Raw genomic sequence first — 27,492 nt, 5'->3', positions numbered from 1 at the left:
AGGATGGAGTGGCAGTCTGTATTAAACTCGTACCTCAGGACGTACGGTTTAAATTCTTTCTTTTTCTTTTTAGACGGCTAATCAGGCTCATCAACTGCCCAGACTTCTTTTCTCTTTTTGCTCTCTTTAGCTTTCTGAGCCGGCTGAGCAGACCGACTCTCTTTTTGTTTGTCAGACTTCTTGGAGTCTGACTGATGGCTGGACGAGCAGAGGTCGGTAGCTTGAATAAAGCTCTCCGCCTCTATCAACGCCTCTTGGAGGGTGAATACCCTCTTTCGGACGAGGTCGAAATTAAAGATTGACCCATCCTTCAGACCCTTGAAGAAGTCTGTATAGGCTACCTCGTCGGACAGCCCTTGAATCTGGATTCTCACCAGATTGAACCGTCTGACGTAGGAGCGAAGTCCTTCTCTCTCTCCCTGCCGTATGGTGCTCAACTCGAGACTTGTTTCCTTGGCAGGGATGTTTATCAAGAAGTTTGAGGTAAACAAGAAGGCAAGCCCCCTGAAGTTATCAATGCACCCAGCTGGCAGGTTGCCGAACCATTGCTGGGCTATGCCCTTCAAGGTAGCCAGGAAGCATCGACACCACATAGCATCCTCTAACCCCTGCATGTGCATAAGGTTGGAGTAGGCCATGAGGTGGTCCTCTGGGTTGGAGGTACCATCGTAGGCACCAACCAACACATTCTTAACCTTGGCTGGCTGTGCCGCCTCGATTATCTTCTTGGTGAACGCAAAAGTTTGTTCACCAAGTTTGAGCAGACGGAGCTGCCAGTCCAAAGGTTGGACATTATACACCGCCTGTCCTCCAAAGAGGGTCGGTTGCATGACATGAGGGGTGTATGGCCCGTATGCCATCTGATGCACATACAGGGCATTTATAATCATCTGAGGGCCAGAATGGACGGACTTGCCGCCTGTGTAGCTCTCATGCAAGGACTGAGTATTCCTTGCGGATGTATTCTTGAAGCTGTCTGGAAAGGTAGACGTAGAAGCCGACTCAGACATCTGCTAATTCCGATTTTGCTCGATAACATGTCATGCATCGGTGAAGGTTTTCTTGATTTCATCCGGCTGAACAGCTCGGATGACTTTCCTTTTGCCCGTCTGGGGCAGAAGGATCTTACTCCAGTCAATGGCAGGTGTAGTCTTCACCTTTGGATATGGAGCAGGGTCCCTGTCTCTGACTGATTTCCTCTTAGCAGCTTGAGGAGATTTTTTGGCCGACTCACCCTTGCTAGAGCCAGCCGCCCTCTTTTTAATCAGGTCCTTGATCTCACCCTTGAATCTTGTCATGAATTTCATGAGTTCGTCTCGAGTTACTGGAGCCTGACCTCCTGCCACCTTGGTATTACCAGGCGGTGGTCCAATAGACTTGTTGGGACCAGCTTCATTGTTTACTAGTTCTAACTTGTCCCTGGAATGGATGTGTTTAGAAATGAGTGACCCGTCAGAGGCCACATATGTTTCGACGTCCACATTGTGATCGATTTCATAGTCTGTAAAGACCTCCCCATCAATCGTAGGACGGCTGGGGTCTGGCGGCGGTACAAACTCTTGAACCATCTTTGAGGTACTCTCCCCACAGATGGCGCCAAATGTTTTGGGTGTTTTTGTCCCCCAGGAGAGTTACAACTCGAAGACTGGTCCGGTGGCGCCTGTAACTGCAAAACAACAGAGACTCCGGGTGATTGGAGCTCCACCTCCGACGATCAAGTTAGAACGCGTTGGAGAATGTGAAAAGGTGCGGAAAGAAAAGTGAGATCTTCTCGGATTCCGAGATCAGGTGTTTTCCCTAATGTGAGAGAATGTAGGGTAATGTAATAAAAGATTGAACGTGCCCCCAAAATGGGGGATATCTCCCTATTTATAGGGTCATTGGAAAATGTGCTCTCTCTTAGGTCACTCTAACCTAGATTTGGTGGGATGCGCCGTTTTACGGCTTTCTCGGGAATTGGGCCTTGAAGGCCGCAATTCCAGCTGATATCTGAGGCTGACACGTGTCAGCTGGTGAGTGGCCCATGTGGACCTGTCTAGGCTTGACATGTGTCGCTCTATGATTTGTCCACGTGTCTAGGGTATTTTTATTCTAAACAGACACCATATTTAGTTATGGATAGAAATAACTTCTAAACGTTTTTTCAAGTATATGTCTAAGGCTCTTAGCCTCAGTGGGATCTTATTGGCTCAGTGGGAGCTAAGTGACTCATAAGGGCTAAGATAGCTCAAGTGGGAGCTAACTGTTTGTTTCAAAACAAACTTTCACCGAAAGACAATATACATGTCTCTTTATAAGCATTCAAGTGAGACTACAGGCATTACTTCCACAACCCAATTGAGAACATAGTATTTGTTGCTCTAAGTGGTGTCTTTCTGGAAAATAACACATTTCCAAAATGACAAGTGGGAGGAAAATGAACTTGATGACCATCGAGATCAGAAACAAACTAGAAATGAGAATCTCGAAAGACTTTAGAAGAGCTTCGTGAGAATGATTGATCAAGAATACTCAAAGGGCTTTATAAGTGCCTTTAGAGAGAATCCATTACTCACAAAACTTTAGAAGTATTAGAGTAAGATCAATATAATCAAAGGGCTTTAAAAGCACCTTGAAACTCAGTGTTTGATGCAATTACCCTGTATAGATAAAGAATTCACCAAAGGCTTGGATTGAATCCTATAAATTTCTATTAAGTTAGAAATAAACCTAAGACTTACAAGCTTACTATTTACTATTAGATAGTAAGGGAATAATGTTTTGTAAATTAGCTACGACAAATCCAAATTCCGAATAATGGTTAGAGGCCATAAAATCCGAAATAGATTCCATGTTTGAAAATCATGTTTGAACTTGATTAATTTCCATGAAGGGTAAAGATCCATTAATCGCAAATAAGTTTTCAAGGAGAAAACTGACAAATGTGGAAATGTATATGAATACATAGCTAGATTGGTTGAAAAGGATACAATTAAATTCACGGAGTTGATTTTAATAAAAACCTATTCACCAATCGGAATGCTTAAGTCTTTTCGTGATTATTCTAGTAAAATTGCGCATATAAAATACGGCAAAATAGATACAAAAATCGCCTTCCTAAAAAAGGATTTTGGAAGAGACTATGGAAATTGTCTAAGGGTTTTGAAAATCTATATAATGTTAGATTTAAAAGCAAGTTCAAGAAATCCATTGTGGGATTAAGGAAAGCATTGCATATAGGAATTGGAACGTGTTTTCTCATAAAGTTAATAGAAGGATTGGTTTATTGAGAAACATAGAAATTGTTTTAGATAAGAAGGTTAGTGGGAGCAAAAGTCAATTATGTAAAGGTCCAACAAGAAGTTTACGAATTTTGTTGTGAAATGACTATCAAATGCTAAATGCTTAGATTTGAAAGTATTTTGACAAAGGACCAAGCCAAAGGTGATGCTTAGTACATATTAGGAACTAAGAACTTAATAAAATGTTTAAACGAGTAAAAGAATTTACCATGTTAAACATGAAGGTCTTGGAAAGGCTTTCGACCCATATGTATAAAACTAAGTAAATGTTTGAACAATAAGCTAGGCTAATACTAAGTCAAACAAGAAAGACTCTAGTAGAGACTTTCAACCTTATCACATAGCAAATAGTTTAGCAAGACTTGGTGAAACTGGATGAGCTAAAGGTCACATGAATGGAGTAAGATTAGGAATAATTCTGCAATTGAATTCATTATGTATGCTACGATATGGAATCGTCACACAACTTACATGCTTAGAGCATGTGATGTATAAAGTATCAATGAACTTAAATCTAAGTGATGGATCATTATAATATGATCAGAACATCCTAAGTACTTGGTAAGTAAAGAGGATGAGTTCTTGATGCATGGAAACAAATATAATTTGAGTATTGATGTTGCAAGCACAACCTTAGCAAGGATCAGATCCTTAATAAGGAAGCCATTTATAAACACGAGCTAAAATGCTTCGTGGCTTGAGAATGGTAACATGGATGCACATCCATGTGTAATGTGCAAAAATTTAAGCCATAATCGCAAGTGATTAGGATATCCCAAATCATTGTAAGCCGTTTGGAGTGAAATCCAAGTAAAACATCATTAGGAAGTCTACTAAAATATATGTTGAGAATATTGTTGCCTTAAAGGCAATAATAAGGAAGTTGTTCAATGGATAGTTTTTTGTTGAACGTTGTTGATTGTAGGTTGTCAAGTTGAAGATCTCAAATAATGAAAATGAGTGGGAGCCATCACTTGGACGATAAATCTTAAATCACATATAATCCATAACACACTCAAATTTTACCATCTTATTATGAAAGTGTTCGATAATGAAAATGCTAAGATTTGCAAAGTAAGTATAACTAAACCTATGCAATAAGTGAACCACAACATTCATAATTGCATTAAAGAAATCAAGCAAATTTAATATGGGTGTGATTTCTATAAATGTTTGTAAAGAGTATTATTCTTAAAACATTTGGGGAAAACCATTTATCATAAGATGAAACGTGGAAAAGTTTCATAGTGGAATAAAATTTTTCTAAATGTTCCACAAAACTATTTAATTGTGGTTTAGAATTAAATTATGAGTCCATTCGATTTGACGATATTCAAAATAAGGTATCAAGACAAGTCTTGGATAAAGAAATACCTATTAAGTGAGCGTTGAATATCATATCGAAATTATCCCTAATCAAGATCATTTGAAAGGTGGACGATTAATGACCACTTAAGATTAGTGTGTAGTATTGTTTATAGCACCGTTTCTTGTGCTACAAGGACATGATTATCATAAATCATACGCACAAGTATTAGTTTGGAACTATATCGAATCGATCTATGAGAATATTTTAACAGATTTAAATCATCATAAGTATATCTCTCATTATGGCTATCGGAACCTCTTTCCTTGACCATGAGTATTGTAAGTTCTCTTGTTTGAGTACTAGTCTGCTTTGATGTTTGTTAAACGTCTGCAGTACAAGGGGATTATAACGGCGACACTCGGACGGCTAGGTCCTCTTAGTAAGAAAAGCTAACAATGCAAGACTGGGAATGTCCCCCTATTAACAATAGGGAACATGTCTTTGTTGTTTACAAGGCCTCTCGAAGACCAAGACTGTGAAAATGCATGGAAGTGCTCAGATATATTTTAGAAATCATCTGCTTATTTACAATCAAACTCGGAAATCGAGAAACACTTCTGGACTTAATAAGGATGACGAAGAATCTTACCTTATAATTCATGAAGAGACAATAAGTGAGATAGGAAATAGGCTATGCACTAATAGCGCACTTGTCTGGAAGCACAAGTGGGAGATGTAAGGGAATGGTGTCCTTTGAACAGGTGTATTATTCAAATAGAGGGTTCAGAATTATTAGAAAACTAATTATTCAGTGAGGTTAAGTTATCGGAATGTCTAGTTGGAGGACGCTTCCGATCAGTAATATTAATGCATAATTAATATTACAGCTTAATCTTGACTAAACCCTTCGGGTCACACCCAATCAAGTAACCGAACCGAAACAACAAATTAATCCGAAGGATTAAATGAGTTATTAGAGTATTACGAACAAAGACGTCGGATATCAAGCTTAAAGCGTCAAAACCGAGCGTCGTAAGTCGAGTCGAATTTAGGAATCTATGAAACGAGAAATCAAGCAAACAACAAGTCAACGCGCCCATAAATCATAGCCTCGTGGTGGCTGAGGGCTAAGAAAGCTAGCTACTAGCTGAGCTCCTTACCGCAAGCCAAGTATGCATCGCATGCGTGGGCTAGGCGAGCTGGCCGAGTAGCCCTGCTAGCAAGGCGTGGCATCATGCCGAGCATGCAGGCGGGCTAGCACGCCCAGCAGCTCGTGCGCCAGGCACGTACTGCTAGCACTGAGCTTAGTGCGTAGCAATAGCAGCGCCTAGCAGCTCGCAGGCTAGGCACATGCTACTAGCACCGAGCTTGGTGCGTAGCAGCATCAGCACCCAGCAACAAGCCAGCCGCATGTACGCGCGGCTCCCTATTGCAGGCTGGTGCAGGGAGGCCCGTCTAAGTATTTTTGGTCCAACCATGACTAAGTATTTTTGGTCTAGCCTTGACTAAGCTTCGGGGTAAAAGCCGTTCGGGTCGAGTCTCGAGGGTGTCTCAAGGGTGTGAGTCGTTGGAGGCTTGCGCATTTGCGAGGCTCTACGCTTTCAAGTTCGAGCTCTAGAAATAGCGAAGCACGCATCAAGGGAATGATCGTCTTTTCCTCTTTCTCTCTCTTTGTTAATTAATTATGTGGTTGATTGTTTATTAACATGCATGCTTAGTTACTTTAACTTGTGTGCGAATTTTGAGCGGGTTTCCTTCCGCGTGATGTTGGACATCACGAAACCCAACAGTTATTTGTCATTTTCATTATGTAGTGTGCGTAATTTTATTATATTAAGTAAAACAAAATTCGGTACTTGGATTGAATCCAACTTGCTTTTCAAAAACTAGTTCGGCCGGATTAAATCCAATTTACTTATCAAAAATCGATTCGGTTAGATTTGGAGCAAATCTTCATCTGATTTTAACTTGGATTAAAAAATCAAAAACCAAACTATTTCGATTTGGGCCACAATTCAAATTGAACACCAGACTTTTAGCCGTAAAAACAAACATATTTGTGACTAGACTCACAACGTATTATGAATGAGTCTCCATCCCCAAGCCTAACTTGCATCAAGGGATTTAAAGGGCCCTTTTTTAGGATTGCCTTAGCTCACTGAAGTCGTGTTCAAGCTGAGATTGAACCCTAAGCTCGGTCTCAGCTCGGCTATTTAGCACCTCCTAGGCCCCTAGTTGTGCATTTGTGAACATGTCAAGCCAAATTTTCGCAAAACATATAGGACAAAGCAATGTGTAAGTGTGCAATCTTATAAAATCCTTAAATCACACAACCATAATGATACATTGATACAACCATATACACTCACCGTGTACGAGGCAGCAAGTACAATCATGCCATCAATTTTTATTTTATCATCTGGAATATAACCTAGAATCTTACTAGATTAACTACAATTATACAAGTATAAAGTTAAAGATACTAAGGAATTTCACCTTTTCTTTCCTTTGGGAAAGAGCATCAGGAAGCAGGGGCAATGTATAAAATAATGTAAAAACCAATTTGAGTTACGCAGCATAAAACATACGAAGTACTAGTTAAGTATAAACCACTAAACTGTGCATGCTTATACAACATTGCTTGTGCTTTAACAAAAAAAATGACAGAAATGAAAATTTACAATCCCACAAGTTCTCTGCCGAAGGCTTTTAAAGATATATTACGACCTTCAGTTTCCAGCAAACGGAGGTATTTGTTGCCGCCACCGCTGGATGTCAAGTTTTAAGACAAAGGTCAGCCTCTCAATCAATGCTGTGAACCTTAGGAAGAAAAGAATAACACAATAAAAAAATGTTACAAATAAATTCAATCAAATCACACTATATTTAAAACTATATATCAGTCCTCAGAAATCTAAGGTCATAAAGCATTATTTTATCAGTGTGTTAAATATAGGGGTGAATTCAAATATCATAGATTTGAAGCATCAATCATAATTATGTACATGAAATGCATGAACACAACATGCCTTACTATTCTATATCAAAACAACCAATGAGTCAATTCAAAACCATTTGGAAGAGTGCTTAAGATTTAGAAATCATTTAGAATCTGTCCCTCCCCGAAAGAATAAATGTGACAATCTTATATATTCAAGTATCTTTATTTACTCAGGCAACAATATTTAAAAACATTTGAAGCACCAAATAAGATTATCTGTTCAACAAATTTCAGATTTTAAAATATCTCCATTCTCCACTATATGCATCTGCACAAACAACACTATGATATATATATATATATATATTCCAAAGCCAATAGTTGAACTACTCATATCCAGCACTCAAGCCAACAATTTTCCGTCATTGTAGCTGAAAATCCAGCAGCTGAGTGTCACTTTAATCTCATGCCCGAATAAAGGAGACTTGCAGTGTATTAGCTACCGTAAAACATTAATTAATAATTGGATACCATTGGAACGTCCACTTCTCATCAATGTGCTGCTCTACCCACCCAAGGGTAGTGGAAAATGTGTAAGGGTAGCCAAATTGTGGCCCTTAAAGACAGTAAGGGCTGTTGTCATCTATGTAAGGGTTCTCACATGATAGACAAATGCAGGTAAGGAAGCTAGTCCCTTGTTATAGTAAGGGTACTAGGACGCATTTTGGGATATGGAATTTCAGTTCTTTAATGGTAAGTTCAATAGACTTAGTAGAAATTATGAAACATACTGTCTCCAGGACCAAGTTGGTTAGATACAAGCTTTGGTACTCAAAAGGATAAGTGTAAGAATGAAATGGATATTCTCATTGCTTGGAAATATGTTGATAAATGTAGTGGAGGTATCTTGAAAGTTGTTGTCCAAGTGTGAAGAATTAAAAGGGAGCAGTCAACAAGTATAAAAGGAAAAAAAAAAAAAAAAAAAAAAAAAAAAAAAAAAAAAAAAAAAGATAAGATTGAAGAATTCAAAAGATAAGCAAGGGATGACACCATTCTTAAGATTTGAAGATGTTTGAGAATGAGAGGAATCGAATGGACGAAACTTTTGAAAAAGTAATAAGATTTCATAGGAGAGGGGGAATAGCATCTTAATGAGTCATATTATAAAACTTTTGGATAAGAACAATAGCAGCATCTGAGGGATCAAACTAATGAGTCATGTTATGAAACTTTTAGAGCAAGTGATTTAACAAATGTTGAGAAGCTTAAAATTTAAAGAGAACCAATTTGGCTTTATTCTAGAAAGATCAACTATGAAGGCAGTTCATCTTAGGAATATGTGAAAAAAGCTCCAGGCAACAAAGGTCCTGCTGCGCCTAGGCTCAATGCACTTCAAACTCTTTAAAGTGAGGCACACAATATAAAACAATTAGAGGAATTTGCTTATGTGCACCTCACTTGTGCCTCATGCACCTCAAGTAGTTAAATGCACCTCTTTGAATGCACCTCGCCTAGAGCTAAAAAGGCATTCTACTCTAATCCCCTAGAGCCTCTTTTTATACACTAATCATAAGAGACAACAAATGGAGAACTATTGATAAAAGAAAGATGGTATCTACATGGTTTTTATTGATCTCAAGAAGGTACATGAAAGTACTTAAATGGGTTTTAATAGGAAAAGACATTTCACATAAATATATTGATTTGACTAAAAAAGAAAGGATGTGAGAGCTAGCACGATTGTGTGAACTAAACTAACTTTGGGAAACCAAAAGAATTCTCTATTACCATAGGAGTAAAACAAGGTTCTACATTTAGCCCTTTTCTTTTTGCCATAATAATGCACAAATTGACAAGTTCAATTAGGGAAAATACAAATGAGACAAAAGAAAGCGAGAAGGGTAAGGTAGAATTGTGGAGAAAGACTTGAAAATTTCAAAGATTTAGGTTAGGCAAAAATAAGAATTATTTGGTAAGCTACAAGCAAGGACAGAAACGTGAGATGGGAGGGTTTTACAAGGTCCTAATTTCTTACTCTATCTATGATCTATTATTCAAAAGTATAGGAAATAGGATGGAAATATCTCATTGAATATAAAGTAAATTGATGGAAGTGGAAGGGTGCTATAAGGCTTCTATGCTTTTATGTGATCTAAGCACGCCCCATAGATTGATGGGAACATTCTACATTTCTACCTCACAACACTATTATATGGTATGAAAAGTTGGGTGTGCAACATTGTCATATTCGTTTTTTAATACAATAGAGATATAAGCTACATTGGATGTAAGGCCATACATGAAAGGATCCATTGAGGAATGAAATAATTTACTAGTAGGAAGAAATTAGAGGTAATGCCTATTGATGAGGTGAGGAAGGTGGTTCTGCCATGTAAGCCCGGAGATCGAGTGACAAGCTTAGTAAGAAACTTGTCTAATTATTGGGATTAAGGGGTAAGGAAAACCTAATAAAACTTAAAGAAGAGTGACCAAGTATTATGAGTATTATACTATGTCATTCTGTTGGGGATTAAGGAAAAATTGGTGGAATTGGAGTGGAGGAAAAAAAATATATAAAGTAATAGAGATGAGATGACATAACTTTATATAAGTATGTACATTTTTTACAATTCCTTTTTCATTAAGTCATCAGTTTTGCAAACTTTTCTCCCTTGGTAAGGATTAACCCAACTTGGTAAAGTACTATATAGTAAAGGACCAAGGAATTAGAGTCAACTCCCAAACTCCTATTGATAACCATCAGTTAAAGAAAAAGAAACATAACTGATCATTACAGTTGCTGGCCTTTTCATTGTCACCATCCTTCATTTACACTAATTTTGGATACGAAAGTTTGGAGGAAAAGGAAGGGAAGGGAATTAAGGGATACATTTTCCCTTATTTGGTTAAAACGTGCGGTAAGGGATCCATCTTCCTCTTTTAAGAAACTAAAGCAGTAAGGGATCCTTCTTCCTCTTTTAATTAAGAAACTAAATCACTCCACTGTTGGAAAGATTTGAAGGGAAAATGGGCGCTCAAGTTTTCTCTCTGCTCACCACCCTTTCTAGTGCCTCTGTTTCCCTCCTACCATTTTTCCTCCACAATAGCAAACCAAAAAGTGTTAGAAAGATAAAACTGCTCCATTTTAATCCACAAATATTGTCCTCTCTATTTTGGTATGTTACACGATACTTAAAAGTATCAGTTATATACAAACAATTTTAATGCACAGTTCCATTGCTCCACTATCAATTGACCAATCTACTGTTCTAGAATATATGAAAAGTCAACTTGGATAAACACTATAGAACAAAATAGATTTATCACATACAGGAACTTAAACTGCTTAAACAACCGACGGTACTTTTGAAAAAGCCAGCAGAGTCAAGAAACATGAATATACTTACATTATGTTCAGCTTGAAAAACTACAGCTCACTATAGTTTCGCCAAACTGCACGAAATTCTTCTCGGAATGTATTTAAGCGTGCTTTCAAGTTTGGAGTCCTAAAGCTTGCATGAAGGAGAGTGGCTGATGGAAAAAATTGGAGTCATTTTTTCAAGGCAATGAAATTAAATAGAAATCCAAGATAAAAAAAATACAGTAAGAGAGAATCATTTACCAAGAAGTCCAATTGCAAATGCCCATAGAACAGTGAGAAGACCACAAGAAGCAAACCAAAGAAAAAAACTCACTAAAACAAGATGATTGAACATATTAGCAACTCTATATTAATTAACTTGGAGCAGGAACGGGTATTAAAGCATGGACTTACCCGAAGAGAAAATCAACACAAACACCCAACGAGGCCGTCCACAAATATATATTGCCCTTTTGGCTGAAGGACGTCCTCGGATGACAGGCCTGGTACATTCAAACTGTTTGTAAGAGACACAGAGGCACAGATTTGGCTGGAATAAATACAAGGTGAAGTGACATACGTAAGTGGAGGCCTCATTTTTGCAGCCATGTGTGGAGAAAACCGCCTCACAGTCCTTGTTACCTTCTCACTAAACGTACCAGCAAAGCTACAAAAAATAGTATTGCCAACAAAATACATATTACACAAATGTCAATACCAGAGAAAAGAAGAGACTAACATGTGAACTAACATGTTATGTGAGTTATTTTGGGAAGGTGAAAAAAAGGGATTAGGTAATCCAATACAAATGAAAACATCAATCTGCATCCTAATACTGACTAATAGCCAAGTGAGAACAAGAACACAGCTTAAGTGGAAAATCACTTTTGCCCAATTAAGAAAATAAATAAATTAATAATGACCCTAGGGGACAGAGCTCTGTTAGCTTGCTATCCTCAAATGATGATGCCAGAAAAAATGTAAAAATTTGTTAGACTGCAAATAAAAAATGTCCAATACAATAAAGTGAATAAAAACAAATACAACATTCACAATTTCAAAGGGGCACCCATCTTTTCAAGGCCAAGCTTCAAATAGTAATTCTTTCCAATATACGTTGACAAAAAATACATAAAAAATAAAGGGAAAAAAAACAAAAAAAACTGCTGGAAAAGACTAGTTCTCAAATATGAAAAATGAAAAGAGTAGGTGAAATGTGACTTGTTACATAATAAGGATTAAAGTAAATTTACTTTGATAACAACGCAATAAAAGATATCACCTCATAATTGACTAGATAATACTTGTACAACTTTTACGGCATTTAACACTTAACAGCTAAAGGGATACAGTGGTTCTAGCAAATAATGACACAAACTATTTCATACGAAGAGCAATGACTACATGAGCATACCTGTCATTCAGGAAAGCAATGGTAAGTGCTGTTAAGGCAGCAGCAAAAATTGCAAGCGGCCTCCTGAGAAAACCCAGGCCTGCAAATTTGGTTAAAATGCGTAAATGAAATGAAAGAATAGCAAAGCATGAACAGTTTCAGCAAATAAGTCTTTTTTAGATAGAAAACTCAATTTAAATACTCACCAAGAATGAAGATAACCATGATAAAGTAGTTTGTCCGATAGCTGTTTAACACAAAATTAAAACAATAATCAACATCGGCAACATCTATTATCTTACCCAAGTATTTGTTTTTTAATTTGAAACAAGGCCCAACATGTTTGAATTTAGAGCTAATTACTAACAATTTTTAGGTCCAAACAATTCAATCCACCTAGCTTCAAATAAAGCAAATCCTAAAAATCAAGGCATAGGGACCATCTCCGAGATATGGACACATGTACAGAGACATAGCAATTATATTATATTATTATAATATAAATTTATAAATAAACTCCGCCGGTGGGTTTCCCGTGGCCAGTCTCGATAAAAGAGGATGGTTACGATAAGGCAGCCAATGTAAACTTTGTCACATCGCTTTACATGAGCCACAATGATTATAGTGGTATTAGGATACCTCCTAGGAAGTACTCATGTTGGTTAATGTAGCCGACCACACTTATGGGATTAAGGCGTCTAAGCAAAAGAAGAAGAATATAAAATATATAAATACAGAAAGGTGCTAAAAAGCAAAACTAGTGAAAAGGCCAACGATATGCCATAAGGTTCCTTAAGGAACAGTTAAGTAATAGGTGATTGTTTAATACTTCTTGCTGCTAATAAATACTACACTTACATGTAACGTTGAAATTCTTCTAATAAGAACTAAAAACCACCATTAGTATTTACACTGAATTCCTTTCCTTTATCATTTTCTAGATACAGAAAAGGCGTTGAAGCAACGAGCATGGAAGAGAAGGAGTTGTGCACGCAAAAGAAGTGCACATGGGCAACAAGTTGCAAAAAATGATGCATCAGTGGATTGGCTCGAAGGAGATGAGAGCTACACGCATACAACATAAGAGTCAGTGCATGCAGCATGTGCGTGGACATTAAGCTGGGTCGAGCTCTACATTTCTTAAGGCTAAGTGAATAAGTGACATGACTTATTTTTTGTTCGTAGGATCATTTCTTATGTCTAGATTTATATATACTCATGTCATTTCATTATTAGATTATGATGAGAAGTTGAAAGAAAGAAAGAAAAGCCTTATGCAATTACTCACAGGCTTTAAGAGAGAGAGAGAGAGAGAGAGAGAGGTGCGAGCATTCAAGGTGTATTGAGAGCTCATCATCATCGAGTTATACTCCATAGTGGTTTGGTGGGTTTTACTCAGATTCCCACAGTAAAATCTTGTTTCATTGCTTGTTTGTTTTTCGTTCTTCGTTGTTATTGATTATTGTTTATCACAAACTTTTTAGCACATACTCAACCCTTAACACTTGTGGCTTATGTACCTTGGACTCGGGTACCAATATCCGACACGAGTACATATCCAAGTAAAATTAAGTGTCTAAGGGTCTTACCAGGTGAAATGAAGGGTGTGAGTAACACAGCCTATGGCCACCATATATTCTATATAAAGGTATAAATTACATACCCATATTAATTCATCCATGCCATATCATCATGAGCACCAGCTTCACCCACCCCTTAAAACGTCGAGAAAAAATGTGCAACAAAGTATAATACTTCGTGTGTATATGGATAATGAATTCGATTTAAGACTTCAAGTACGCAATCTCATGCCTTATTACTCCCAAAAGAGATGTCACTCTAAAAAAAGTTGGAGAGTGAACATGAAAGGAATGATCTCCAAACCACATTGAGAGTCAAATGAATGTGATATAACTTTCAAATCCTAATTCCCATAATTTGAATTGTTCTAGTCCTTCCGGACATATTAGAATATTTTCCTTTTCACTAACTTCATAAAAAAGAGAGTACCTAGTGCTATGCAAATATAAGCTATTGAAGTAATAATTTTCTTACACAACATTTTTCCGACATGCTTCCTCATCTTTGGCAAACCTAAAAAAAATTTCATTTAAAATACTCCCTCAATTTTTTTTTAAGCTAAAATTGTGAATGCATGAAGTTTTAGGAGGTTTTATTGACTTGAATAAAATAAAATGTTGTGGGGTAGGTAGGATATTAAAAAATTGTATGAAAAGATAGTGGAGTTATTATTTTATTGAAAAGTAAAGGAATGTGAGAGGGAGCGGAAACCATTTGAAGGAATGAGAAATGATAAAGTAAGAAAGATAGGGGACTATGGGTGGGTAAAGTTATATACTTAAAACATAAGGGATTTCTAAAATAGGAAGCGTGTCAATAAAATAAAAACAAATAAATAAATAATTAAAAGAAAAAAAAAACTACTGAATAAGGCAAGTGTAGCATTTGAAAAAAATAGAGGGAATACCTAATTCTAGCATACTTGAAAATGTATTGCTTAATGCAGAACATTCTTAACTAATAAAATGTAAGTATAGGACTATCACATCCGAGAATAAGTTGAGAGTTAACAATTACAACTTATCAAAATTTATTGACAATCATGGGTTGAGATAGTGAAAGAGTAGCCAGAAAAAACGAGGGAGTGTGCATATACAAGAAGTCGTTATCAAATTGAGAGATTGTCTAAGTTGATGACCAAATAATTATTTGTGTTTGAGAAGTATATTTTGAAATAGTACAATTGGTTAGAGATATTTTCTAGAACACGTATTGTACCAATTATAGTTTTTATGGGCTATCATTATACTACCAAAATAATTTCAATAATAAAATTTCTTTCCCTCTTACTCTTGGGAAGGATTTTATGTGAAATTCTTGTGTCTGATTTTATTCATATTTTATATGACTTCTTCAAGCAAAAATTGTATGGTTGTCCACCCTCTCACAACAAGTACACCCTCAATTTCATACAATCAAATTTTTAATTACCTTTATTGTATCATTTGATACATATGATATTACTTGCTTATTACAAATATTTTAAAAACACTAACACTTCGTTGGGATTGAAAGAAATAGATTTATAGAGGGAAAGAAAGAGAAGGGAAATGGAAAGACGGAGTATAACAAATGAGGAAGGAAGGAAATTGAAAGGGAGAAAAATAGAAGGATTAAATTGTAAGAAATTGAGAGATTTAGAAAGAAAGTTTATCTTTCTTCCATCGCCTCCCCTTCCCTTCCCACCCCTTCCTCTCCCTCTCCCTCCCCTTCTTTTACTTCCTAATTATCTATCCAAACAAATTGTAAAACTATGTTTAAATTGAAGGAAAGGAAGGGAAGGGAAATGGAGGAATGGAGCATCTTTTATTTGGATACAAATGAGGAAGAAAGAGGGTTAGAGGGGAGAGAAATGAAAGGATTAAATTATAAGAAATTGATCTCTCCGACAATGACGAAATTTGGTAGGAAAACTCATCTTTCTCCCCTCTCCCTTTCCTCCCCTTCTTTACCTTCCCAATTATCTATCCAAACACACTGTGTAACTATGCTTAGATTGAAGGAAAAAGAAGGAAAGGAAAGCAAGAGAAGTGAAATGGAGGGATGGAGTATCTTTCATTTGGATAGAGATACAAAAGAGGATTGGAGGGGGAGAGAAATGGAAGGATTAAGTTATAAGAAATTGACTTCTCTTACAATGGGGAGAGATTGGAAAGAAGACTATTCATTCTTCCCTCCTCTACTCCTCCCTCCCCTTCTTTTTCTTCCCCTTTCTTTATTCAAACACACTGTAATGCTTTGTTTAAATAGCAAAGAAGGAAGGAAAGGAAGGGGGGAGGAAAGGTGAGCTCCATATTTCCACCAAATCTCTCCAATTTTGGAAAAAATAATGCTTATTTATGAGAAAGGGAAAATGGATTACTCCCTCTCCTCCCCTTCCCCTTCCCCTTCCCCTTCCCCCTCCCCTTTCCCTTCCTTCCTTCCTCTAATCTTTTACCCAAACAAGAGTGATTGTCCTCATCACTTACTCTTCTCTCCTTTTCTTTCATTTACTAGAATCCAAGCAAAGTGTAAAGCCAATACTTTGCAATGTGGCCACACTACTTCCATTACAAAAGAGTTGCAATATTTCCCATTTAGAAGAAACTTTCATAAATTGACCATAAATTCTTAGTATTATATAAGAGAAAATAAATGCAAGTGATATCTTAATGTCTAATCACAATATTGACTTTAAAATATTTTTTTAATTAACACACAATTAAAGATATTCATGGTAAAACTAGTACATTCAAGCGGTGAACAGTAAGTACTGCAATACGAAGTATTTAGCAAGGAAGGAAGTATTTCAGGATGGAGGGAGCAAAAAAAAAAAAAAAAAAAAAAAAAAGAAAAAGCTAATATCTCCCCAACTAATAAAACTACTTTTCTACTTCATGAATCATGACTCCTCCATTATCATTGAATAACACAATAGAAACACTGAGCTAACAATTTCACTGAAATTTAAGCGAATTCAAAAGGGCTTTACTCCTTACGAAAATCCATTGCTACCAAATACATAGAAAGTACTAATAACATAAATACCAGCTCAAAAATCAAAGTAAAATAAATTAGCAACAAGAAGAAAACATACTAGTCGTAAAGATTGCATATATAAATTAGAAACGAGAAGAAAACATACTAGTAAAGATTGCATTTGAGGCGGCTGTTCCATTTGGCATAAGAGCGAGGAAGGGTAAATCTGGAAAAAAATTCAGAAAATGGTCGGGGTGGAGACGACCAATCAACTTCTCTCAAAGCGTCCATCAGATCCTCCGCTGTTACGCTTCCCCAATCCATTTGGTTCCCAAATCAATTTCCCCAAATTATAAGCGACTGAATTAAACAAATCGATTAAATAAAACGATTAAATTAGATAAAAAGATTGAATAAATCGATTGAATAAAACAATTTAATTAAACAAAAAGATTGAATAAATCGATTAAATTACGACTACAATCGACTGAATAAAACGATTGAATTATTTCTACAGTTTCATTGAACAAATCGATTAATTCAAAACTGCTATTAAATTGACTAATTCAATCAAAATTATTGCAGCAGAGGAGAAGTTCGAAAGCCTAACCGGATAGAGCAGTGGTAGAGCGGCGGTCAGAGGTGCAGTGTTGCGGTGGTGCAGTGGTGCGGCTGTGCGGTGGTGGATCGGCGCAGTATACAGTTAAGACGTGAACCAGACTTTCAATAAAGTTTTTCTTTGGGAGTTAAAAGGCAAAACAAGCAAAACAATTGAGTGGGCGTTTGGTTCACAAAATGATATGAGTTTGAATTAGAAATGAGGTTAAGGTGGTATCGGGTTGGAACTTGATATTTAATATTACGTGTTTGGTTTAATTCTAGAATGGAATTTTATCCCCTTAATACCACGTATTTGATACCTAAGGAAATAGAATGAGTCAAATCCACCTCCCCCAAGATTTTTAAACCCCATACCTCATGGGTTTGAGATATGGGTTTAAAATTCATAATTTTAACAACCAAACATATGGTATGGGTTTTAGTCATTCTAAAGTCATACCGCATACCTATATTCCGCAAACCAAACATCCCCTGATATTACGCTTATTTGAGAGCCATTGTTTAATTTGAATGCAGATTCTAATGTCCTTTCCCTTGTGTAATAAAAATAAAATGAAAAATTGACACAAATAATCCCACCTTTTAACAATCTTCTACGATCTTCTTATATTGATCCGAAGTTCAATTAACTCAAAATAATCCCACATTATGTATCTGTCTTCTTAAAATGGACCTTAATGAAGCATGAATGATTACAAGAAAACTTGTCATGATTAATCCCAACTTTGCCTCACCCGCCCAAGTTAATCCCAACTTTGCCTCTATTGGGTTTCGTGATGTCTGACACCACACGGAACAAAACCCTCCCAAAACCTGCACACAAATTATAGTAACAAAACAAGCATATTAATAATTAATCACATAATTAACTAAGAGAGAGAAAGACGAATATAACTTTGACACGTGCTTCGCTCAACACGAGCTCTTCTTGAAAGAGTTCAAAGCTCCGCACTCGCGTAAGCCTCCAATGGCTCTCACCCTCGAGACCCGACCCGAACGGCCCCTACCCCGGAGCTTAGCCGGGGCTAGACCAAAAGGTAATTAGAGTATTAAAACGAAAGTGTTCTCGCTTGTGGTGATCTTTTCAAGTTCATAACTCAAAGTGATTTTCCTAATTCCTCATGTAGGTATTTATAGGGAAAACCCCTCAAGAATTCCAATCTCCCATCAATGTAGGAGAATTGATAAAAAAAAAAAAAGTCTTTTTACAATTTAATTTTAATTCAAAAATCAAATGAAAAGGCAAAACAATCAACAAACAACAAGTGTCACAAGGAGGGTTAGGTAAGGACCACAAGGGGGGACCAACCAACCCTTGCTCCCCAAGCAAAAACCTCTCGCACAACTAGCTCCCACATGGCCTATTGCAGCCCGCCACCTGCCCCCCAGCCTTGGGCACCAAGGCAAGCCATGCTGGCAGCCTGGTGCTCGACTGGGCCTACCAGCGTGGTGTTGTGCTTACGCGCAGGCCAACCAGCAAGCCATGCTTTGCATGTGGGCTGCTGCTGGGTGCTGCGATGTGCCAGGCACTACCAACAAGCGTAGCGGGCCAGCTAAGCTAGTCATGCCGCACCAACTTGCTAGAGAGCAAATGCTATCATGCGTGTTGCTAGCAAGCTCGACTTAGTGCGGTTCCCTTGCCTTGTTGTGTTGCCCTTAGCTCTCGGGTTGCTCGGGGCATTCTGAGGCCAGGGGTATATTTGTGACTTTGTTGTTTGCTTGATATTTCGTCTCGTCGATTCCTAAATTTGACTTGACTTACGACGCTCGGTTTCGATGCTCCTAGCTCGATATCCAAAGTCTTTGTTCGTAATACTCTAATGACTCATCTAATCCTTTCGGATTAATTCGTCGTCTCGGATCGATTACTCGATTGGGTGTGATCGAAGGGTTCAGTTAAGATTAAGATGCAATATTAATTATGCATTAATATTACTGATCGAAAGCGGGGTCTTTAGCTAGGCATTCCGATCACTTGACCTCACTGAATAATTAGCTTTCTAATAATTCCGAACCTTATATCGGAATAATACACTTGTTCGAAGGACACCATTCCTTTCAGCCTCATCTGCCCAAATTAATCAAACTTTAGATAAAAATTGACAAGAATAATCCCAACTTTGTCTCATTCGCCCAAAATAATCCCAACTTTGGATTTTTATTAAACTGTGATATGAATTTGCTTCTAATGGTTCTAAGTGACCGATAACCTATAGAGTCAGTGATTTTTTTTTAAAGTTTAATTTACACATCTCACCACGTGATTGGTCAAAAATAAGATTTAATTTTATTTAAAAAAAACATTAATATTTGTTACTAATTAAAACTTAATTAATTAATGTAGACATCTGATTGTGTCTCCCCAAAAACCAAACCCAGTGATAAATATCTTTCACGTCATTGATTATTGAACGAGGTGAAATGTGGAAGGGTCTCGCGACGCACTCGTTTTAATAAAAATGCTTCTTTCTGTTTTCGAAAATATTTTCTTTTGTACCTTATTTATGGAAAATGTCCAGTCCAATTTAGTTTGGTCCATAATATAGGTTCAATAATGGTGTAGTTGGATAGGGTTTGAAAAGAGCTTTCCAAAGATATATTATAAGCCTAATTCCGATGAATAATGAGGAAGTTATGGCCAAAACACTAAATTGGGCCCAAAATGAATTTATATGGCCCAATGATCAAGTGGAGTGCCCATTAATTATTATTTCTAAAGTTATTAGGAATTACTTTAATCTTCTAGAATAATCTAGAAGGTTATTTTAAAATCTAATGGAATTAGGATTAATAATTATACTATTATATTTTATTTAGAAAAGATAATGATTTTAATTTGGAATAAAACAAATATTTTAATGATAAACTAATCTTAAATTAAAGACAAAAACGGAGTCTAATCGTCTAATTATATTAGGGGAAGGAATCCGTACAGTTGTTTTATCATAGTTGCACTATCGCGGCGCGGTAGGCTTATCGCATCGCGATAGGGGCTATTTTACTTCGAGTCAAATTCTGACTCTTTTCTAAACGTTCCGGATGTTTTCTCTATAAATATGGGCGTTATTTCCCGTTTTCAAGGATCAACAATCATCTAATTCTATTCTCTTCTCTCTCAAAGCTAGAAGCTTGTTCTTTCTCCCTCTTTCTAAGCCTTCCCTTTTCAAAATACAATACCGCATTCACGAGTCTTAGACGCACCTAACCAAGCTCGAAGTTGCCTTCGCCCTAAACGTGAATGGTTGACTATTTCTGAAGGTTTGGTCCCAAATCCCTATTTCAATTATTTAAATTAATTGTTTGATTTAATATTTTCCTTGAAGTTACTAACGTGTGTATTGTTTTGATAGAAAGAGGTACGAGGCAACAAAGTGAGTAATTTTATTGCTCTATATCTTTAGAAAGCATGCTTAGATAATTTTGATTCCTAGTAGCATGTTAGGATGTCTTTTATTGCTTTCTATTATCATGATTAGGTTGCTTCCTATTTCTTGTATCATGTTAGTATCATGTTAGGGTTAAAGCTTTGATTTTTAATGTTTAGTGACATGCTAGGATTTGTTATTAATCTTGTTAGTTTCATACCTAGATCTTGCTAACATTATGCTTTGATGAGAATATTATTTTGATGATGATGATTTGTCAATATTATTATTGTTGCTTGATATATTATTATTATTGCTTGATCACGCCCTCTCTTGCAGGATTAAAGGGAATTTGTATTTGAAATCACGCTTAATAAGATAATTAATAATTTTATTTACGCTAATGTGATTTTAATTCAAGTGATCATCAATAATAGATTTGTTTGTGCATTAATGTTCAACCAACATAGATTAAATAGGTTTAGGGTTAATATATTGATTGTACGTTAGTCAGAAAGCGCACGTGTATATGAGAAGAATAAAGTAGAGGTCTATGTTTAGGGCAGGTTCAATCTCTTTTAGATTGGATTTGTACCTTCATCCCCGAATATCCAGTCATGGTTCCGGACTACTATGGAGTTAGCGATATCATGGATCGTGAAGGGGTGTAACCTTCACCCTGTGAACGGTTTACAAGTTCCTAAAATTTGTTGGCAACTCTTTTGCTCTAGCTTCCTTCCCTTTGGACGCCACCATACTTAAGTGTATGATAACAGTGGGGCTCAAGTGTGGGATGCTAGAAATATTCCCTACAACTAATTTAAAACTAAATAATTAAAAAAAAAAAAGCAAATTAATATTGCAATAACCAACCGTGACCAACCAGTAAGGACCCAGCCACCTCCACCACCTTACCTCCCCAGTCCAACACCTACCCCTACCACAACCACCGTAACCAACCGGTTATCGGCGCCCCAACCAAATGCTTCCGTAAAAAAAAACCCAAGAACAAGAGCTATAACTGTATTAGCGACCTCCTCGGACCAAGAAACATCGATGTGGACAAGGCGGTGCTCAAGAGCTATGAAAAGTTTTTGCCTGAAAATGGAGTTAAATTTGTAGAGGATTGAAGAAAAACTGCCGAAATACATCTATCCTTCACTAATCAACGCAAAAAACAACCTTCTAAGTGTCGAAAACGTACTAATGAAGGTGATAATCCAAGATGACGAAGCGAAACTCATCGAACAAGCGAAGCAAATCAACACATCCTCAATCAACTCGGTAGCCTGGAGGGCTGTTGGTTTTAAAGGGTTTTATGGGGGAGGAGGGTTGGTTGTTCAGAAGGGTGGGCGGCACAGCGACGACGCAGGGAAAGAGGGTTTCTACGTGGTCGGAGTCGGGGGGCGAGGGTCAGGCTGGAGGGATGGGCGACGAAGAAGGTGGTTGGGGCCGATGGTTGATTTATTTAATTAATAAATTTTTTATTTTTCTTTAAAAAATTAACTTTTTAAAATATTTTTTTATTTTTTTTACCAATTAGATGTTGACACGTGTCATTTAACTTGTTATAACAAGTTAGATGACCGGTTGCGACCATTTAAAGCAAATTAATATCAAAGTTCGGATTATTAAAAAATAATCCAAAGTTGGGATTATTTTGGGCGGATGAGGCAAAGTTGGGATTATTCTTGTTAATTTTTCCTATTTTTTATTAATCCAAACTTTACGCCCCATCCACCCATAACACTCCCAACCAGTCAATCAAACTAATACTACAGGTTACGAGACACATGTCAGTGGAGGATTGGCTTTAAAAAATAAAAATAAAAGATAAAATCTTGCGATGGTCCCTGTTGTCTCGCGCCAAGTTTTTCCAATACTGAGCTAGAAATCTGCGTTCTTGCTTTGACCGGTTCTAGTACTATTTGCTCGATTTTGCTTCCTGATTGAGTTTTTCCCTCTTTTCTGAACCTATATGTGTTCTACATATGGCCATAACCCTATGGGAATTCACGCTCCATCTACCCAATCGACCGCTCATTGTAACGAAGGGTACATCCGAGTTTGTGAATTCACCAAACCATGGAAACAAGTTTAACTTGTGGGGTCCCATCCATACGTGTCAACCCTTCCAAAGGTAAGGTTTCTGTGCGATGCATCCGGACTCATAACCATGGACCCTCTTTGACTAATCCCTATCCTTAAACTTTAGAGAACTAGAGCCATGGCTAGGTTGCAAACTCATTGCATCATATTTTGCTTACTTGACTATTTGTGTATTCTTGCTTGTGCATAATCTATATGTGTTTACACTAACCGTTTGTTTGACTTGTGTGTAAGTCTAAATAAACTAATTAATGACTATATAAGACTTTGCTTAGTTAATTAATATGGTTAATTAAAGCCTAATAAATTGACTAAACCTGACTTAGTATGACTATAGGCTTGTCCTTTAAGGTAAAACACTGGAAATAGGCCCAGACTGACGTTTCAATAATGACACGAAGGTTTAACTTGTGGAACGACACGAAAGTGTTCATCGCAACGCGATGGCCCTGGCATATCGCGACTAGGGCTGTGCATCGGTCCAGAACCGGACCGGGACTGGAATGGACCGGAACCCGGAATCAGGCTTTTTTAAGGACCGGGGACCGGACCGTAATCAACTGGTCCGGGTTCCGGTCTAGACCTGTTTATTACGGTCCGGTCCGGTTTTGGACCGGAATGGACCGAATTGATTTTTTTTTTCTTCCCGCTTTTTTCCCTGCGTTGACCTGCAATGTTTATGTAGGTAGTACGTCATTTTTTAACGTTTTTGTTCTATTTTCGCGTTGTCCATTTTTGTACCTAAAATTTATAAGTAACAATATAAAATATTAACAATAAAAATAAAAAACACACTATACATCTTAATACAAACCGAAAAAGTCCAAATTTATACAAAACAAGTCCCAAGTTAAATACAACACCAAAATAATAATTCAAGTTTAATGAAAATGAGCTATGTTCTTCAATCTTGATAATCTCTGATCTCCATTTTTCTATCAAATCACCAACATATTTAATTCTCCATCGACCATATGTCCATATGCACCACTAGGTTCTAGAAAAAAGGGGAAAAAATCATCAACGTTAAAAATTAAAATTTTAAAGCTACTTTAAAAATAAATAAGTGTTGAAACATTACCTCCGATCCAAATATTAAATCATGCAAAATAGTCCACAAAAACGACCTCATGATCTCCATCATCAACTTCCACCTCTAATAAAATGTAAAAATAAACATTAAAATTTTCAAAATAATTAATGATGAAAGTAATAGTGTAAGAAATTTGAATAGAAATTATACCTTTCTCAATCTCCTCTAAATCTTTTACTTTTTCTTCAACATCAACTTCCATGATTCCCTTTGGTTTAAGCCAATCTTGAGAGCAAATCAAAGCTTGAACCATCTTTCATATACAAACCAAAAAAATTAAAAAAAAAGCAACATAAAATATAAGATTATAAATATGTTAAAATAAAATAACTTATAACATGAAGCGAAAAACATTACCTTAGGCGTCAAAGAACTTCGAAAAGGATCAAGATGGCGGCCTCCCGTACTAAAGGCGGATTCCGATGCAATGGTAGACAATGGAATGGCTAGTATGTCACGTGCCATACGTGAAACAATCGGATAACGATGTCCATTTTGTGCCCACCAAGATAAAGCATCCATTTGTTCTTCCTCCGACCCTAATTGTTCATTAATGTATCTATCAAACTCACTATTTGCAGATGCACTATCTCCTCTCATCCTTTTATTAACTCTACCCTTAACTTTTGCAAAATAGTCCTTATTCTTACTCTTATCTGCCTCATTAACATCTACATCAATTGGCACATGATCTTCACTTTGGCCACTTTGAGGAATGAAGGAAGAATACAAATTTTTATACTCTTCAAATAAAGAGTAAGTAAATTGCTTTACTTTAGTACCAAGTCTTGTCCCTTCTTCCTCTCCATACATATCCCTAAGTGTTTCCTCAACAATACGAAATTTGGATTGATGATCAAGAATTGCAGCAACATATATAAACATATTCATGTTCGCTACTTTTCTCCAATATTTATCAAATTTTTTTTCATTGAAATGGCCATAGCTTGAAAATCCAAATCATCACTTTTTTCCCATTCATTTAACAAATCATAAACATATGCAATGTCAAACAAACCTTTATTACTTGTCACATAAAGAGAACCAGAGATTTGATGAGTCAAATGATAAAACTCCTCCAAAAACAAAACCAACCTTCCCACCTTCACCCAATCGTCATGTTCAGGAGGTTTTTCATTATCCTTCACACCTTCTCCATCGGGAAGTGACACCCCACCAAAAACTTTTTGAAATTTCAAAGCTGTTTCCAACATCATGTAAGTTGAATTCCATCGAGTAGGTACATCAAAGCATAAAGAAGATTTGCATTGTATATTAGCCTTTTGAGCAAGATCTTTGAACCTAGCAATTCTAGCAGGAGAATTCTTGATATATTTTACAGCATGTCTAACCCTATCAATGCACACACCATGCTCTCTAATACCATCCTACACAATAAGATTAATAATATGAGCTATGCATTGAACATGAAGAGAATTTCCATTATTAACACATCCAGTTCATTGAACCATTCTTTTCAAATGTGCACAAGCAAGATCATTAGAGCTAGCATTATCAACTGTAACAGTGTACAACTTATCCTCGATTCCCCAATACTCTAAACATGCCTCAACTGCTTTACCAATGGCCTCACCCTTATGACTAGAAATAGGACAAAAATTTATAATTTTTTTATTCAATTTCCAATCATTACCTATGTAATGAGCTGTGAGACACATATAGTTGATTCTTTGAATCGAGGTCCAATTATCAGTTGTGACACAAATTTTTTGACATCTCTCAAATGATTGTTTAAGTATTGCTTTTTCACGATAATAAAAGGCGTAAACAATCACGAGCAATAGTTGTACGACTAGGAATGGTAAACCCAGGACAAGCAACTTCCACAAAATACTTAAAACCAGGTTTTTCAACATGTTTGAATGACAATTCATCAGTAATGACCATACGAATCAATGCTTCTCTAACCTCTTTAAAATTTACAACCCCACACTTCATTTTTCCAACCTCATTTTCATTATCCCCATGTTGAAAATTCAATTGACTTTGCTTACCCTTACCCTTGTCTTTATTTTCAGGATTACCAAAGCAACTTTCAGAATGGTTTTTAACATTTTTAGTACCATTAACATTGCCATCAGAAGCAAAAGTTTTTGGACAAAACTTACATTCAGCACGTAGTTTGCCACCATCATCTAAGTACTCAATGTAGTTCTTCCAATATTCAGCCTTTCTCTTGGTTTTTGTTCTGATCAAATACTTCCGTCCCTCCGTAAGTGTCTTGTCCGGAGGCAAGGATTGCCGCAATAAATCAATATCGGTGTTGTTAGCAGCATCCGAAAGTGTTTGTGCCGTTTGATCAGAAGAGTATATAGGTGCTCTTTTGGATTGGGAGCTCGCATCTACAACATTATATGTAATTATATGTTAAGAATACAAATAGATGACAAATCAAAAACATTTTTAAAAACAAAAGAACACGCAAGCAACTTACATTGCATGAATATGAATCCGTTGTTGTATACTTGTATAGTTGTATGCTTATACTTGAAGTCTTGAACAATTGAATAGTAATACTCTGGAAAACAAATTAAATAATTGATCATTAACATACTTTTATATCCAAAATTGCCTAGAGTACAAATCAATTAGTGCTTTAGATGTGTAAAATTGCTGAATTTTGTATACGAAGTACTTAATAATGTTAATATGTCTAACATATGTGGCATGTGCCTCATTTAATGTCCTTTTTTTTTCCTCTGTATATGATCTTTCTTGGTTCATCTAGAGTCTGTCATTTTCAAGTTGATAAGTTATGGATTTATTATCCTTTTTTGCTATGGAATATTTCGTCTTTACTGTTTTGGTGAAGCCCTTGACATATAAATTAAACAAATCAATAGAAATATATTTTAATTTCTAACACTATATTCATGCAATTAACAATTATACATAAGTAGAAGTGTAGTCAGTAAGTACACAAAACAAAAACGAAAAGAAAAAAAAAAGACAAACCTGAATGCAGAAAGTCGGCAACCAGGACCGGTGAAGGCTCCGACGGCATCAGACCTGCGGAATGCGGGCTGCAGCAACCAGAAATGAAGGCGGTGTGGGCTATTTCAGACTTTCAGTATGTAATTGATTTTATTTAAAAAAAACAGACATGGACATACCTTGAGGCGGAGATGAAGGCTGGTGGAGATGAAGGCGGTGCCGGAGTGGAGGATTGGAGGCGGAGCAGCGGTGGTCGGTGGAGAAAGGAAAGAGAGTGAGAATAGGAAAGAGGCGTGAAAATGTAATTAGTCTGTTTGAAACTTAGGGTTTTTAGGATAATATTTTTTTTTTAAAACAAAAACCACATTTTCCCGGGTTTCCAGTCCAGACCGTATATTCCGGGTTTTACCCGGACCGGACCGAAAACCCGGAATCACCAAATTCTAAGGACCGAAGACCGACCCGGAATCGATCGGTCCGGTCCGGTCCAATTCCGGTCGGTTTTCCGGTCCAGGTCCAATTATG

The 27,492-nt window shown here is 36.7% G+C and overlaps 1 protein-coding gene across 1 annotated transcript; it reads right to left on the bottom strand.

Moving 5' to 3' along the window:
• Positions 1–7,111: 7,111 nt before the first annotated feature.
• LOC145568753 (PRA1 family protein A1-like) lies at positions 7,112–17,605 on the bottom strand. The gene is made up of 9 exons (XM_081628167.1): positions 17,435–17,605; positions 16,991–17,184; positions 12,492–12,532; positions 12,307–12,385; positions 11,473–11,559; positions 11,307–11,395; positions 11,154–11,225; positions 10,939–11,062; positions 7,112–7,410 (listed from the first exon to the last, which is right to left on the bottom strand). Exons 2-8 carry the CDS (start codon positions 17,146–17,148, stop codon positions 10,959–10,961), a joined length of 630 nt encoding a protein of 209 aa, XP_081484293.1. The 5' UTR covers positions 17,149–17,184; positions 17,435–17,605; the 3' UTR covers positions 7,112–7,410; positions 10,939–10,958.
• Positions 17,606–27,492: the final 9,887 nt, after the last annotated feature.

This window comes from Chenopodium album, chromosome 11 (genome assembly GCF_948465745.1).
Source record: "Chenopodium album chromosome 11, dcCheAlbu1.1, whole genome shotgun sequence".
Lineage (NCBI taxonomy): Eukaryota > Viridiplantae > Streptophyta > Magnoliopsida > Caryophyllales > Amaranthaceae > Chenopodium > Chenopodium album.
The sequence above is the reverse complement of the archived record's forward strand: the minus strand, read 5'-3'. Positions and strand labels throughout refer to the sequence as shown.

Excerpts from the sequence above, each read along its gene's own strand:
- LOC145568753 (XM_081628167.1), bottom strand. The coding sequence starts at position 17,148 with ATGGATTGGGGAAGCGTAACAGCGGAGGATCTGATGGACGCTTTGAGA. Across the intron at positions 12,533-16,990 it reads CTCAAATGCAATCTTTACTA|CTATCGGACAAACTACTTTA; the intron begins GTATGTTTTCTT and ends TGTGTTAAACAG. Across the intron at positions 11,396-11,472 it reads AAAATGAGGCCTCCACTTAC|GCCTGTCATCCGAGGACGTC; the intron begins GTATGTCACTTC and ends TGAATGTACCAG.